Raw genomic sequence first — 16148 nt, 5'->3', positions numbered from 1 at the left:
CAGTATTAGATGTTTTGTGCAAGACCATGAGAACTTTCCTGCGGAAGGAATTTAGTATACATCAAAAGATGTCAGATGAAACAGTGGAGTACTAGAAGAAAACGACGGGCTTTAAAAACAAAACCAAAAACATAAACCCTTAGGAGAGGGAAGGAAATGAAGTTGAGAAGCATGAAGCTAGAAAGGAAAAGTTAAAACAGCAACCTGATTACACGAGAATTAAAAATCTCATAACCAAATAATAACCGCCATAAAAATATTACACAAATAAAAAGCTAGGAAAAACTACCGCGAACATAGAAGATGGATCTAACTTACTTAATAGTCAACAGGAAAATATGAATAATCTGTTAGCAAAGTGAGCAAAGCATATAAACGTGGAGGTCATGATTATATGAAATGAAATATGGCCACTAAAAATACAGAAACGTTTCGTCTCACTCAAACAATGAGATCAGTTTACACCATTTCCTGGCAAGGACTGCGCTGCCCAGGGCTAGAAGGGACAGAGGAAACCTGTGTGTCTGTATTACTGAGGGAGGAAAATGGAGCACAACCCCTGCAGAGGTCATTTGGTGACAGGTAATGACACTGAGTGGTGCGCACCCTTGAACCAGGAATTTGTCTTTCAGATACGGTGCTGACACAAGCTCTCAACACAATTTGTACCCAGATGCACGCACGCTGAGGTGCTGTTTGGAAAAACTGGCAACAACGTATGAGCCCATCGATTAGGGGTCAGATTAAATCAATTACAAAGTCACCATACTGGACGTTAAAAGTAACAGAGCAGATCTCCAAATTCTGATATAGAATAAGATTATTACTAAGCGTAAGAAGAAGATTGCAGGGGAATATAGTCCCACTTCAATAAAAAAATTAAAAAGCCAGATGGGTGAGTTGAAGCTACACATGTTTGTATCTCTCTGCATATTTCCATTTATGTGCGTAGAAGGATGCACAAAAAGGTCTTCACAGTGGTTACCACTGGCAAAGGAATTTAGATAATTTATATACATTTGTACACTTTAAACATTCTTTACAGCGAGTCTGTCTTACTCTAGAAGTTTACAAAGTAAACAGATAAAAAAAACTTCAGAAAAAGATTCCCTGACTGAAATTGCAAATCAAATAAGTGGTACCTGGAATATAACTTTATTGGAAAACTTTAAAAATAATAACCTCTCCACAAATATCTACCGAGTTCCTCATAGGCTGAGTACTTCGTGAGAAACAGGAGCCTGCGAGCTGCATGTACCCGCCAGTTCACTGGTTGGTCCTGTTACATTATCTTTGCTCGCCTGAAAAGTGAACTAGTTTAGTGAAGCAAATTAGCACTGAAATTTGAAGCCTGCCAAAAAAAAAGCTACCACTTAAATGAAATGAAAATGAGCGTTAAGTCTTCTCTAGTCTCTTATTTCCGTAGCCTCTGCCTGGGGCAGGACTGAAGCTCAGGTGAGGATTAAAGCTGATAGAATAGGGCCTGAATATTGAGACTGTTTTAAACAACTCCCATCATTTTCTGAGGACCCACTTCCATGTCATTTCAATTAAACTTTTAAAAAAAATTATGATTAAGTTTAAAATGATGTATCACCTGGATGCATTTTTACTGCAAAATATTCAATCAGAATTCTACAGCATAAAAATCATCAGTACCCTTAACTTCCACCCATAACAACCCTACTTACAGTTTAGTATAATTGTTCCCAGGTCTTTTTCTATGCATTTATATATATGTGTGTGTGTGTGTGTACGGTTTTGTACATTTTTAAACTCAAATGATACCCATCTATCTATATAACATTCTTTGGCAATTTGCTTTTATTAATAATGCTTTAAGTATGTAAAACTGATACATTACAGCAACGAAATGGGTATATAATTTTTGTGATTTAAACTTTTAAAAGTATTTTGCCTGTAGATAATTCTGGCTTTCATTTTTTTCCCGATTTATATTTTCACTTACTTTTAACAAAACAGTCGATGCCAATAAATATCCTGAACATGCTGCATTTTCTCCCTGTTTATATTCTTCAACTTTATTCAATAAATTATCAACCTATATATTTGTTTAATATTTTATTATTAAGATAAGTTGGGAGAACTTTAATGATATGAAAAGGACATTCAAAATGAAGCCCTGGACCAAGATTTTAGAACATGTCTTGTCAAGCTCATCAGTCAGCTGACTCCTAGGTGTACTCACTTTTCACTTGTTGTTCAGGGGCTTTGATATGTGTCACCATTCCAGGCATGTTCACGCTGTTCCTGTGCAGGTATTTCAGGAAGACATCTGCATTCCTCCTAGCAAGCGTGCAAGCCTAAGAAATAATGCAGAGCAACGGGTTCATGTGACTCATACAGACATGTATCTTCAGTGTATATGGATGACGTCACGTGGCTCTAACATAGGTCCTAATCTAAAGCGTTCATCTGGCCAATCTGTGTCTGGAGAATACATAGGCTAAATCCTATTTCAACTTTAAAAAAAAAAATCTCTGTCTTGGAGCCCTTGCTCTGCTGAACCCAGCTGCTATGTTGAGAGCTGCCCCATGGTGAGGTCCAGGTGGGCAGGGACTAAGGGTGTGACCCAAGGCCTGCAGCCCGAGAAGAAGTAAAGCCCTTCCCCAGTCGAGCCTTGAGGTGACCACATCCCTGACCAACAACTTGATCACAGTCTTGGGAGAAACCCTCAGTCAGAGGACCTGGCGGCTACGCTGAACCGGGATGTCTATAAAGGGCAGACAGTAAATATTTTCAGCTCTCCGAGTCATGTGGTCTCCATCTCTCTGCTGCAACTACTCAACCTGCCCGTTGTAGATGACAGCGGCCTGGAAAGACACTTAAGTGAATGGGAATGGCCAGATTTAGCCCTCGGGCTTAGCTTGCTAACCCTTGGTTTAAGCCACTGAATTGGGGGGTGGTTTGTTATATGGTGTTATTGTGGTGACAGAAAACTGAAATTCCACGTTTGTAAACCAAGTAAGTAACTTCATTGACGTATTTAAAAAAGAGTTTTATTTAAGAGAAAAGAGATATAAATATAAAATCAAAATGGTTCAGGGAAAAAAAATCCCTTAATTATAATAGAACTGGAAATATCTTGCACATTTCCTAGCCCAGATCTGGAATCAATCTTTTTTTCAAGGAGCTCCGTCTCCTTCTTGTGGTAAATGGCACTGAAAGCCCACAACGTGGGCACTAGGAATGCTTGCTAGCATATATCAGGGATGCTGGTCATCGTTCCTAGGCCTTTTCAGTAGCTGGAGCTGCAATACCTTTTTTTTTTTTTCTTTTAAATTGAGAGAAAAATACATCATGAGTCTCTACTGATAAGACTGAAATAAGTTGTCATACCAAACAGCAAGGAAGCCGTAAAGATTGCTAGAGTTACGTCAAAAGGACATCTGAGCCAACCTGACTTGAAGGGGCTCCCACTAGTGGGACAAGTTGAATATAAAAAGATAAATGGGGCTTCCCTGGTGGCGCAGTGGTTGAGAATCTGCCTGCCAATGCAGGGGACACGGGTTCGAGCCCTGGTCTGGGAAGATCCCACATGCCGCGGAGCGACTAGGCCCGTGAGCCACAATTGCTGAGCCTGCGCGTCTGGAGCCTGTGCTCTGCAACAAGAGAGGCTGCGACAGTGAGAGGCCCGCGCATCGCGATGAAGAGTGGCCCCCACTTGCCGCAACTAGAGGAAGCCCTTGCACAGAAACGAAGACCCAACACAGCCATAAATAAATAAAATTAAAAAAAAAAAAAAGATAAATGACTGTAACTGATTGAAACACACCAAGTGTTAAAATCCATGATGATACTAAAAGAACAAATTAATCATATGCAGAGGTTGCTAGGGCAACAGATCATTATTCTGAAAATCATAAACAAAGGGAAGGAATCAAGCATTTACCTCCCCCCCCTTTTTTTGGACAAACTCTATTTTAGCATAACCAAATAGCTGAGGAGGGAATAACTGCAGCTAATCAAGGCAGAAAGAATGATAGAATACCACCATTTTGCAACTCCTAATGAAACAATATCACCACTGGCTACTAAACCCAGTGGGTGAAAGGCTGATGGGGAAGTACACAATGGATGACGTGGACTTACGACGTCTGAAGCATTGAAAAGCCCTCATATCACAGAGACAGCAGGAGAAGCAGACCTGTGTGTGTCCTGGAGCAATGCCGTTGGAAGTACGCAACACCACCCATCAGGTACCCTAAGTGTACCCCACACACTCACTTAAACCTGAACCGGATCAAGGCCCTCAACCCAACTAACAGAAATGTAGAGAATCCGGGATGGTGCTAAATGACTCCACGGGATGCAATTACGAAATCCAGAATGAGGGAAATTCCACAGTATGAATAACTTATTTCTTCAATTAACAAATGCTAATAAAAGGGAGGGTGGGATTTAGACTAAAAGAGACTTAAGAGACATACCAATCAAATCAATGCATGGTCTTGTTTGGATTTTGATTAAGACCACGTATAAAAACACATTTATGGGACAATCAGAGAAATGTGAACACCACTGGATTTTATATAAAGTAAGAGTTACTGTTAATTTTTCAGGTCCAATAATGGTATTGTGGTTGTAGAATGGTTTTAGAAAGGTAGAATTTAATGCTTAGATACACACAGAGGTATTTATAAATAAAATGGTGTAATATCTAGAATTTAAAATAATCCAGTAAAGGTGGGCATATGCCCATATGTTGGTAATTATTGAAGCTGGGTGAGAAGTACATGGGGGTTCATTATCCATTCTCTTAATTTCCATACGCATTTTTAAACTTCCATGATAAGAAGTTTAAAGATATCCAACACACCAAAGACATAATCCTAGTTGAATGAAAGAATCTGACCAGGTCTGTGATTATTTTTGTTTTGTAATTTTACCTAAATATCTTTCTTAATTATATTAACTAAGTAGTATGTAATTTTGTTTTATACGAAATGGATTCCAGAGAAAGAGAGGCAATTGTAACGATTCCACCTCAAAACATCCCAATAGTGGTGGACTTTTCATAAACTTTAACAGCAGCGACAAGCAGGGGTGGGGCTTTCAAGTCCTGTTTGGAATAGTTACAACTAATGACCCTGGGAAGCTCCAACTGTTTTCCCACCTTGATTTGCTTAAAAAGAAAATCTCTGTGGTGGAAGCTCATAATAAGTTACCAGGTAAGAATTTTCAAACAGTTACAATTTGTTCTCCCAGGCTAAACAATAACTCTCTGTCAGCTCAGAGGATCACCTTCAGAAATGAAACAGAAACAGAAATGATTAAAAGTGACAGGAAATGGTGTCAGAGAGGTCAGGATGCTGGAGATGAGGAAAACTAAACCAAGCAACATGGAAAGTAAACACCACAACTATTTTTCATAGGTGTGAGTGGCCACCAGCAGAACCTGAGATCTTTTTCACAAGTGAAAGAATGCAACGTGGAAACATTCAAAGAAGTCAATGTATCTAAACATTCTGACCACTTTTTAAAATTTAATTGTTGCAAAGCACACCAGTAACTCAGCTATGACTATATATACAAATGACAAAGCAGGCTTGATAAGTGCCTCATTTAAAGCTTCTCAGAGTTAAAACTTCCAGCCAGGCCTTGAATGGGATTAAATTTCTCTTGCAGGAAACATTTCCTGAATAAGTACAGTATTAGTAACTGGTCCTGTGAACCACAAGGGGTGTTCCTGCTTTGTGTCCACTCTACACTGGGCTCACACATGTTCTGAGACAGTCTTTATTCCTAAAAAGGCTGAATTTCCAAAGGAAGATTATTTTAAGCTCTAGGCATTTTTGTTCCCCCAAATCAATCTCTCTGCGTGTGTCTGTTCAGAATCACTTGGTACTGTGACTTCTACCCATTCTTTATGCACACAGGTTTCTATCTAGCTCTTTCTCTGTGAAAACTAGAAGGAGAGTACAAATCACAACTGAAAAAAGATTTTAAGATCTTCTCCGATCAGCTGACTTATGGCTGAGGCAGGGTCACCCCAATCTCTCTCCAGGGCAGGGGCGCTGTGAGGCAGGCGGGGACGGAGGAGTGGCCGCAGCTGTGGGACTGACGGTCCGGACGCCCCACCGGCTCAGGTGGACCCTCGGCGGGCTGCGAACCCCGCCACTGAGGCACCAGAACCGGAAGGCCGGCTCCGTACCTTCAGGAACGCTTCCTTCTGTTCAAGGTGCTTGCTGATCATTGGGGTGACGTGGTCCGTCTCGGAATTGGGGCCCAGCTTGTCGGCCCCTCCACACCAGTCCTCTTCTCTCTTGTACTCCTGCTCCAGGCTCTCGAGGACGCTGCAGACCTGCGGCAGGAGAGAATCCCGGGCTCAGAGGGGCCGCTCGGCACCGATGGCACGACAGGTGCTGGCCCGAGGACCGAGACCGTCCCCTGACGCGCGGCCACGCAGGCCTTTCGGAACAAGGGCAAAACGAAAGGTCAATTTCCCGTCTCTCTCTGCCCTGTGTCAGGACGTGCATTTAAACGAGGGGGAAAGGGACGTCTCCTCGGATCCTTTCCAGCCTGTCATGCTTTGATACGTCAGGGAAGCCGGAATCATCTTAATTCTATCACGCCGCCCGTCTCTGCTCGACTGGCCCAGGACCGACCGCGCAGGCCCCGGCGGCGGCCCACCTGCTCCGAGGTCTTGTAGAAGGCCACGGACGCGTTCACCAGCTTCAGCCGGTCCTCCATCCTGAGCATCAGCTGCTGCCAGTGCGAGGCCACCTTCTCGGCGCAGTCGCGGATCATGTCCACGTCGTAGTGGTTGGCCTGCAGCATGACCTCCGCCTTCTGCTGCACCTGCAGCGCGCTCTGGTGGGTCTTCTGGGGGGAGAGAGCGGGCAGCTCTTCAGCGGGGCTGCCGCGCACCCGCCGGGAAGGAGCGGGAAGGCCGCAGCCCTCCTGTCTGCTTGCTCTTACGGAAACGACTTCACTTAATACGCAGCAGGACGCTTCGAAAAACACAGCTGACAGGTTAGTTAGAAAAAAAAAGTTCTTATGCCTCCCAACAACTATTTATATTTACCCAGGGAAGGATGACATGCCTTAGGACTTTGCAGAATGGGTCTTGGTTGTGGAGTTTCCAGCTTTTGAGAAATAGCAGGAAAAACCCTTAGCAGCCAATATGCTAAAAACAATATGCTCCTATTGATTCTCCTTACACTAGCAGCCAGGGGCGAATGAACAAGTGGAGAAAAAGGCGGCCTAAGCGAATGCTCTTTACGTCACTTCTACCTTAAACTCTGGACTCGAGTAAAAGGTTTTCAAAAGCTACTGATTTAAAAAAAGAGAAAGAGAGAAACACAGTTAAAAGCTAAAAATGAACCAACTGTGTTCTCTGGAGGTCCATGCCAGACAACGAACCTATGAAAACAAACTGGCAAATCTGGTAACAACCCCTGCTCTCGTATCCTCACTAGAAGCTTCTGTGAGGGGCTGGGGTCAGGCTTCTCGGGGAAACCAGAGGGCCCGGCAGGGCAGCCGTCAGGGGGAAGCACATGGGTCTCTGTGGACACAGAGTTTTCTCTTTTTTTTAAACGATGGCAAAATTTTGCGTTCCACCTGAAGTGGTACTAATGGCCCCATAAAATACTGTACCCAGCTTATTCCTGTCCGTTACCCAGACGGTGGGGCGCATCAGTGGTTTAATTACTAGAAGGTACTGGGCACAGGGTACGATTTTCACAAGATTCACCCAGAGTTTGGGCTTCAGGGAGAAGTGTGTCTGTCCACTGGCGCTGAACAGTTGAGAGTAAATTAATCTAGGGAAGAAATTAATGGTAATTTCTTTGGTTTTCATCTCTGGCTGAGAATATGTATATAACTAGAGCAGGAAACAAGTTTTCCATAATCAAATGCTCTTTTTCCCTTGACTGTGCCTTGAGACCACCCATCACAATCATTAACTCCCCCACCCTCCAAAAATACTCTAAAATGAATTAATCCATATGCTGTGAGAGTGACTGGCCGAGCCATTTTGCTCAAGTCCCGGCACAGCACTGACCCCGCCAAGGCACACAACCCTCTGGTGTGGGACGCTGCTTTTCCCCAGGGTCACAGGAGCTCTGTGCACAGCACTGTTTATGGGGAACAGGGAACTGGCGATTGGCACCCGGTCCTGAAGAGCCACCCCGAATGCCCTGATTTTTCAAGACCGGTTACACAGCAGCAACTGTGCCTATAAGATCAGCAAAATGTGAAAAACCTCAGCCGAGACCCCAGCTCGGGCTCCCTGGTGCCGAGATGTTCCCGACAGGTGAGGTGCATCCTGCCAGGGCCCTCACAGCAAGGGGACAGCAAGAGCCACCCCCGGCCTCTGGGACCCTTGCGGTGAGGTCGCCCTGGTGGGCGTGGACAGCCTCACATCACTGCAGTTGCCAGACTGCTTCCCCGTCTCGTAACGAACTGCAGGTTCGTAAGCGCAGCCGTTTTGGGCTCCACCGAACCCCCTTGGGCTCCCAGGGTCAGTGCCGCGTGAGGGGACTGAACGGGCGGCCGGGCGTCCCCACCTCGATGGCGTGCTGGAACTGCTCGTGCTCTCTCTGCAGCTGCTCCGCCTCCTGCAGCGAGCTGGCCGTGATGAGGCCGGCGTTCAGCATTGACTCTCCGTTGCGGATCCAGCCCAGCACCTGAAACGCGACACAGGGAACTCCATGCAGCAGCCCCTCCGGGGCACCCAGGCCGCGGGCCAGCAGTGACGCAGGCCGCGTGCGCAGCGGTCGAGCTGCTCACTTAGCTACGAAGCAGTGATTTCCTCGTGATCCTACGGGCGACAGCCTGCTGCCCTTCCATGCTGCCTGATCCTAAGTGCTGCATTTTAAAATTAATTCTGTCATGTTTAGTTTCAAGTGGGAGCTGGAAAAGGTGGAGGGTCTGGAGGATTGATCGTGAGTCCACAGGTCAAAGCAGACTGAGGCTCACACACTAGAAAACCTACAATTGCAAAGAATTCCCTGATACTCAAAAATATGTATCTCTCACTCCTTTTAGGCCTCGTGAACATGCAGAATTAGCAAACTGCTTGATAAGGGAACTGTTTTATTTCGCTAACGTATTTTCCACTTTAGAGTCAGTGTTAAGACAGCACACTAACCCAAGGGTGAACTTAGCTGTCCGCTAACGCTCAGGGCCACAGCACCAGATTCTCAGCATCACAGAATGAGAAGTCAGTTCTGACCATGGAAGCCACAGGGATGTGGAAGGTCATTCTGGGTAATCATGTGTGGCAGAAACTGCTGGTTACCTAACCGGTACCTATTTTCCTCATGTCCTTTACTCAGAAAATCCCAACTTGGGAAAGAGCTTAAAATAAAGCCAGTTCTCAGCTCCTATGACAGCTTGGTTGCAGATGTGACACAATTCTAGCCACTGAGATCAAAGCAGGGGCTTCTGGGCCATTTGGGGAACACATTTCTTTTTTGATCCAGGTGCTGCCTCTTTCTTGATATGCTTTCCCCTTCCTGATACCTGGAATGTGGAGGTGATAGCTGGGGCTACAACAGCCATTTGGCAACCATTAAGTCCCCTCCAATCAAACAGATGCTTTTCTACACATCTACAAGAATCCCAGAAAGCCATACTTCCATGGTTTCCCTGCTCACGTGATAAAATGTCACAGACATGCTAAATATACATATGCATGGAATCCCACTGGCACCGAACCAAAAGCAATCTCTTCCAAATGTCCCATTTTTATTTTGCCATGCTATCTGGGAGATGGCAGTATCGTATCCTGATAACACAAGAAGACCCCAGCCATACACAGCCTGTGATCCCGACCAGACTGATAACAGTCTATTTGGGAAAAATAAATAAATCATATAGTTATTCAGCCCGGGAAGGAATGTGCTCAGGGTTTCAGGCAAGAGACGACCAATAACAAAACAATCTAAGTGGAGGTGACTCTCAAGTGACCAGCTGCTGGGTGACGAAGGCTTTTCCACTACAGAGTAAACACAGAGCCGCCCAGGCACTGGCTCAATTTTACACACTAGGTGTGGTGTGTCAGGGGGTGTGTTGTATTCTACACCAGGACAGCTGTGTTCTGATCAGGGACAATCTGCCCCAAGGCTCACACGTGCGAGTTACCGGGAGAGCACTCATCGAGCGCTTGCTTGTCGGCTGGGCCCCCTTCTCTCCGGCCCTCTGTTTACCTGCTTCACTTCGGCCTGCAGGTGGCGGAGCTGCACACACTGCTCCAGGTGCTTCCGATGCTGCTCGGCTGCTAAATCCAGCTCCTGCTGCTTCTCGTGGAGAAACTCCAGCAAGTCCTGGACCCGGGTGGCCATGTCTACATCTCTGTCGCAAAGCAGCTCCACGCCTGTGGACATTGGAGGGAGGCCTGGAATTCAAATAGCACTTCAACCTGATCTTTTTTTTTTTTTTATATCTTTATTGGAGTATAATTGCTTTACGATGGTTTGTTAGTTTCTGCTGTATAACAACGTGAATCAGCCATATGTATACATATATCCCCATATCCCCTCCCTCTTGAGCCTCCCTCCCACCCTCCCTATCCCACCCCTCTAGGTGGTCACAAAGCACTGAGCTGATCTCCCTGTGCTATGTAGCTGCTTCCCACTAGCTACCTATTTTACATTTGGTAGTATGTATATGTCCATGCTACCCTCTCACTTCATCCCAGCTTCGTCCCACCATCTGTGTCAAGTCCATTCTCTACATCTGCATCTTTATTCCTGTCCTGCCCCTAGGTTCAACAGAACCATTTTTCTTTTTAAGATTCCACATACATGTGTTAGCACACGGTATTTGTTTTTCTCTTTCTGACTTACTTCACTCTGTATGACAGACTCTAGGTCCATCCACCTCACTACAAATAACTCAGTTTCATTTCTTTTTATGGCTGAGTAATATTCCATTGTATATATGTGCCACATCTTCTTTATCCATTCATGGACACTTAGGTTGCTTCCATGTCTTGGCTATTGTAAATAGTGCTGCAATGAACACTGTGGTACATGTCTCTTTTTGAATTATGGTTTTCTCCAAAGAAGATATACAGATTGCCAACAAACACATGGAAAGATGCTCAACATCACTAATCATTAGAGAAATGCAAATCAAAACTACAATGAGGTGTCAACTCGCACAGGTCAGAATGGCCATCATCAAAACATCTACAAACAATAAATGCTGGAGAAGGTGTGGAGAAAAGGGAACCCTCTTGCACTGCTGGTGGGAATGTAAACTGATACAGCCACTATGGAGAACACTATGGAGCTTCCTTAAAAAACTAAAAACAGAATTACCATACGACCCAGCAATCCCACTACTGGGCATATACCCTGAGAAAACCATAACTCAACCTGTTCTTAAGGGACCATGACGTACATGCTGCATTTGTGAACTACCTGCCTGGCGCCGGGCCAAGCCATTACCGTGAAGGCCAAGTCTGAGCAGGGCAGAGGCAGCAGAGGAGGTTTATGCCTGCTTCCGAGCATGTCTCAGAGGATAAATTCGATGTGGTCCAAAGCCAAATGTAACGTACAGCTAATCAAAGCAAACCCATTTCCTATCAATCTACTTCTGCTCCTACACTGATATCTGGTGAAAGTGAGTCCTTTTTAAATGCACAAACTTCGGTTTGTTTCCGTTGTTATCCACTGTATACCCGTTCACTCTTGAGGAAGCATTTAATTTGACTTGTGTAAAATGAGTAACGTAGGACACAGGTTGTTGCTAAGTTTCTAACACTACAGTTCCCTCTATGTTTTTGAGCCTAGAGTGACATCTGCTGGTAAAATATAAACTAAGAAAAAAATAAAGGACATGAAAATATTTTCTTGGGGTTTACATTTCATTCATGGAGATCCAACAATATATAATTTGTAAAACTAAAGTTCGTGCCACTTGAAATAACATGCAGGAATATGAAGGGTACACTATCCAATGTTAAACGTGATCATATTATGTGGGTGAAAGAAAGCAAAACGTTTCCTTTCAGAGAGCAGGTATTTATAACACCTCAATCACAGGGGTAAGTGACCTGTGCAGCCGTCACCCTGAAAGGAACCGGACGCGTTCCTGCGGGGACAAGAAACCCGCCCCAGGGCGGGACGCGCTGCTCACCGGAGGCCTGCACTTCGTTGACATACTGCAGGAGGTCCTGCCCCTGGTGGATGACGTCAAAGGTCAGGTTATTCATGGTCAGAGCCTTGTCCGCGTGGTGCTGCAGGCGCTGCTCTGCTATTGTGAGGTCCTCCGTGTCAAAGTCATTCATTTGCTGAGAAAGCTCGTCGTTCCAGGACTCAAGGTCTGAGATGATCTGACAGAGGAGAGCATCTGCTTAGGACCAAGGCTTAAAAAATAAATATCTGCTGTGACATCTCACTGTGCCAGGTAGGGAAGGAAGAGTTAAGGCGACTGTGTCAAAAGGACACGGGAGCCAGGTGACTGGGACCATGAGACCTTGAATAAGATACACTGAATATACAAAAGTCCATTAATTCCTAATGATGTTAAAAAAAGAAGAGCTAAAAAGCCAAAAATTCAATGAAAAGCTCTTCGGTTTTGATTAAAGGGAACCAACCTTTATCCTCAAAATTGGTTCTTAAAGGAGAAAGTTAATTATTTAAGCACACAGCGATGAAGGAAAGTTCCTCTTTACGGTTAAATCTAGCTATTAAATGTAGAAATAATAAAATTAGAAAACTTCTTTGTAACCAAAAAGAAAATCCTAGTACACCACCTGTTCAGGTAAAGGTCATCAGCGCCCAGTGAACTATCACGGGAGAGGCTGACGGGGCCCAGGCTGTACCTCCTGCCCCGAAGGCCGCCCGCAGAATCCCCGAAGATGCGGGACGAGACAGCACACGCCTCCTGACAGGAGGAACCACACTGAGCCACCTGCGCAGCTTCTGGTCCCAAAATGAACCTGAACCTAACTGGGTCTTCCCATCTGCCTTCTAAGGTTACAGGAAATGCCGAGGAAAGAAAAGCAGTTAAACAGCCTACCAGAGATCAAGCGAGAAAATGCAAAATGTGGGACCTGGTTCCTTTGACAACTGAACATTATTTCAACAAGTCACAACACGGGAAAAAGAGAAGGGTGGATGGGGGGAGGATTCTAGATGAAAAGACTAACCACCAAATGCAGGAGCAGACCCCACGTGCCTCTTCTCTGCAGCACTTGCAGAAATCTGAACAGAGGCTGGGTATTAGCAGACAACAAAGCATCACTCTTAACGGCGAGGTGCTTAGGATGTGGTTATGCAAGAAAATGGCCTATGTTTTAGAGATATTTACAAAGCCTTTAGGACTGAAACATGATCAGCTGGCAAAGTTTTCCTCTGAAATACTACATCACAGCAATAGCAAGAGGATACTTGACGTAAGAGGGGGAAACTCATGTTGAATTTACAGGACAGGCATCTGGAAGGTCGTTGTACTGTTCTCGCTACTTCTGTGTAGTCTGAAAACTTTCACGGTATACTTTTTAAAAATTAAGACCAAAAATTATGAAATCCAGAAAGGAGGAGAAAAACTTCTTGTGAAAGAATATTATACTCTACACTTCAATGAAATAGCATTTCCCATGGACCCTCATTTACTTTGTCCACAGGAGCTGTAAGGAAATTAGTTTGACAATTTGAGAATGTGAGAGAGTTTACACAGAATCCAGCTGGGAGATGGGAAGTAATAAACATCTTAAGGCTTCTCTAAATTCCTATTGCCCAAATCTTCCTGATTTCTTCCTTTTATTACTTGGTCTCCATAATATATGTGCACATTATATTAAATTATATCAATTTATAAAGTGATCATTTTAAACAACACCAAATTAGACACAAACCAAGAGGCTACGAGAAAAATATTTTTTAAAAGGAAGAAAACTACCATAACTTTAATCTTTATTTCTATTCTAAGGGGAATTTTTTAAAATTAGTTAATTAATTTTATTTATTTATTTTTGGCTGCGTTGGGTCTTCTGTTGCTGTGCATGGGCTTTCTCTAGTTGTGGTGAGCGGGGGCTACTTTTCGTTGCGGTGCGCGGGCTTCTCTTGTTGCAGAGCATGGGCTCTAGGCTCACAGGCTTCAGTAGTTGTGGCACGCAGGCTCAGTAGTTGTGGCTCGCGGGCTCTAGAGTGCAGGCTCAGTAGTTGTGGCGCACGGGCTTAGTTGCTCCGCGGCATGTGGGATCTTCCCGGTCCAGGGCTCGAACCCGTGTCCCCTGCATTGGCAGGCGGATTCTTAACCACTGCGCCACCAGGGAAGTGCGGGAATTTTCTTTCTTAATGTTTGTTTGTTTTCTGACACTGAGGGAGAAGAGAGGTGTGGTGGTGAGTTACAGACTCAGCGACAGTGCCTCATGGAGACAACATTAGGCTCAAAAAACACTCAAGAAATGGACAATAAACAAAGGTCAATGTGCTAAAAGCAGCAGGATTCAAAAACACTCACTGAGCACAAAGAAACGCAGGCAATGGTCAGGATCCAGGATCATCAGGAAAAATCCTGCCCTCTGCGTTCAGCATTGCTAATAACCACACAAGCCAAGAAAAGAAATCTGTGGCACAAACAAAGCTCCAGAAAGTGGAAGGTTTTTTTGAACAGGGATTCTTTAAAGAAATAACTTTGACACAATTTTTTTAAATGTAGCCCCGAATTTTTAGAAAGTCTGTTTTTCTTTCTAAATGCACAGATAGTTATGACTGTTCTCCATAACTAAACTGTCACAAGATGCTAGTGTAAGGCTTTTGTTGTTCTTTTTAGACCAACAGAGCAGATTTTATATGGAATATTTGGAGACTGAAATAGCAATATTCTAAGCCATAGGAAACCCTGCTCCACTTCTGAGAGATGGAAGTGCTATTTCAATTGAAATACAAGTGATACAGGGGATTTTTCTAACTGACCAGGTAACAGATGAATTTCTACCACAAAGATAACTCCATGCCTCCTATGGGCAGTCAGAGGGGGCATCTTCCCAGACAGGAGAGGGAATCCCTGCAAAGCCTAAACTGCTCAGGTTTTTCACATTTTCAGGATTACTCCAGAGAACAGAGGCTCTCAGGCTGTGACATTTAAAAGCTTTTAAACTGTATTTTAGCTGGTCTGTGACCGAACTGCAGGGTTACGTTCCCAGCTTGGGAAAGCGCTTCTCCCTGGCCAAGGGCGGGGGCTTTGCTGAGGCCATGTGGAACTCTGCGGCTATCATGTGGGGAAAATGTATGTTTTTGGTTCCTGATCTACGTTTTAAAACAGTAGTTTTATGAAAGTAGAAATACAACAACAACAAAAATTCTTCCCTTTGCGATAACATTAATACAAGTAAAGCCAATATTTTTTTTCAAATATCAAAATGTCCTGGAAGGAGAACTTCCAATAATGCTTCTGATTGCTCTGTGTTCCTTGATTGAAACTATTCAGTAAGCAGCTAAGTCACCAGGAGCAATTCCCATGAAGCGGAGGTCACAGAGGAAGGCAGCCACACTGGCTCTTCTGTTCATGCAGCGCTGCACCCTGACCCTGGCCAGCCCCCAAGGATGCACCCTGACCCTCGCTGACCACCAATAATGCACTCTGAACCTGGCTGCCCACCAATGATGCACCCTGACCCTGGCTACCCTCCAATGATGTACCCTGACCCTGGCTACCCTCCAATGATGTACCCTGACCCTGGCTACCCCCCAATGATGCGCCCTGACCCTGGCTACCCACCAATGATGCACCCTGACCCTGGCTACCCCCCAATGATGCGCCCTGACCCTGGCTACCCACCAATGATGCGCCCTGACCCTGGCTACCCCCCATTGATGCGCCCTGACCCTGGCTACCCACCAATGATGCACCCTGACCCTGGCTACCCACCAATGATGCACCCTGACCCTGGCTACCCACCAATGATGCACCCTGACCCTGGCTACCCACCAATGATGCACCCTGACCCTGGCTACCCACCAATGATGCACCCTGACCCTGGCTACCCCCCAATGATGCACCCTGACCCTGGCTACCCACCAATGATGCACCCTGACCCTGGCTACCCCCCAATGATGCACCCTGACCCTGGCTACCCACCAATGATGCACCCTGACCCTGGCTACCCCCCAATGATGCACCCTGACCCTGGCTACCCACCAATGATGCGCCCTGACCCTGGCTAC

At 45.1% G+C, this 16148-nt stretch overlaps 1 protein-coding gene across 5 annotated transcripts in view; it reads right to left on the bottom strand.

The window, feature by feature from the left end:
* The window catches only part of TRIO (trio Rho guanine nucleotide exchange factor), a 380384-nt gene that overhangs the window by 127029 nt on the left and 237207 nt on the right, over positions 1–16148 (bottom strand). For all 5 annotated transcript variants that reach the window (XM_036848900.1, XM_036848904.1, XM_036848901.1 and 2 more), the window contains exons 14-19: positions 12112–12307; positions 10176–10342; positions 8532–8651; positions 6655–6846; positions 6176–6325; positions 2210–2324 (exon numbers count right to left, since the gene is read on the bottom strand). In XM_036848900.1, coding sequence (XP_036704795.1) covers positions 2210–2324; positions 6176–6325; positions 6655–6846; positions 8532–8651; positions 10176–10342; positions 12112–12307 — 940 coding nt within the window. The remainder of the gene's footprint in view (positions 1–2209; positions 2325–6175; positions 6326–6654; positions 6847–8531; positions 8652–10175; positions 10343–12111; positions 12308–16148) is intronic.

Source organism: Balaenoptera musculus, chromosome 3, assembly GCF_009873245.2.
Source record: "Balaenoptera musculus isolate JJ_BM4_2016_0621 chromosome 3, mBalMus1.pri.v3, whole genome shotgun sequence".
In the NCBI taxonomy this organism is placed as follows: Eukaryota; Metazoa; Chordata; class Mammalia; order Artiodactyla; family Balaenopteridae; genus Balaenoptera; species Balaenoptera musculus.
This window is presented reverse-complemented; position numbering and strand designations above follow the sequence as displayed.